General features: G+C 40.4%; 1 protein-coding gene across 1 annotated transcript in view; it reads right to left on the bottom strand.

Moving 5' to 3' along the window:
* The window catches only part of LOC119585670 (phosphatidylinositol 4-phosphate 3-kinase C2 domain-containing subunit beta-like), a 53,293-nt gene that overhangs the window by 12,553 nt on the left and 40,096 nt on the right, over window positions 1–644 (bottom strand). Inside the window, 1 exon segment of the mRNA XM_037934346.1 lies at window positions 57–218. Within this exon segment, the coding sequence (XP_037790274.1) occupies window positions 57–218 (162 nt within the window).

Here is a 644-nt window from a genome sequence, read left to right on the forward strand (position 1 = left end):
ATAACATCTAAACTTTAATCAGCTATCAAATACAAAATGAATCCTAAAATGCTCACCCTTCATAGGAGAAGCACTGCAGGGCTGCCCACCCCAGTTCCTCCCTGATGTATTGTGGTTGTTCATTCTTATTCTCCGCTTCGATGATCTTCAGGCCGAATACTGTGAGGACTAGTCTGCTCTCCTTTGGCAGTGTGTTGATGCGGGCTCCTAAGTCTAACCTGAGGGTTAGGGAGGCATTTTATTTTGAGCCATCAGTGGTTAACTTTAACCCTATGATGACTTTTACCTACTCCACATGCCATGTGCCAGGCACCAGGCATAGACAGCCACCTGAATGAAAAATCAGAAGCATAGAAAATTTGTTTTCCCTGCTCTTTACAATTCTAGCTGCATTATATATGATATTTCAGTAAATGAGGCTCAAAAATAAAAAAGACTTCAGCCTATAATGGAGGGATTTACCTCCTCAATGATCAAACAAGTTAACAACTGTTTTGCATGCATAAAACACAGTAGGGCCAACTGCACATGACATGGATACTTGCCACCTGGTAAATGGGTTCAGCAAGTAATGGTAACAACAGATGCCACTCAGTGTGAACAGGTTAATAATAATATATGAAAAATTAACATTGACAATGATG

This window comes from Penaeus monodon, chromosome 20, assembly GCF_015228065.2.
Source record: "Penaeus monodon isolate SGIC_2016 chromosome 20, NSTDA_Pmon_1, whole genome shotgun sequence".
Lineage (NCBI taxonomy): Eukaryota > Metazoa > Arthropoda > Malacostraca > Decapoda > Penaeidae > Penaeus > Penaeus monodon.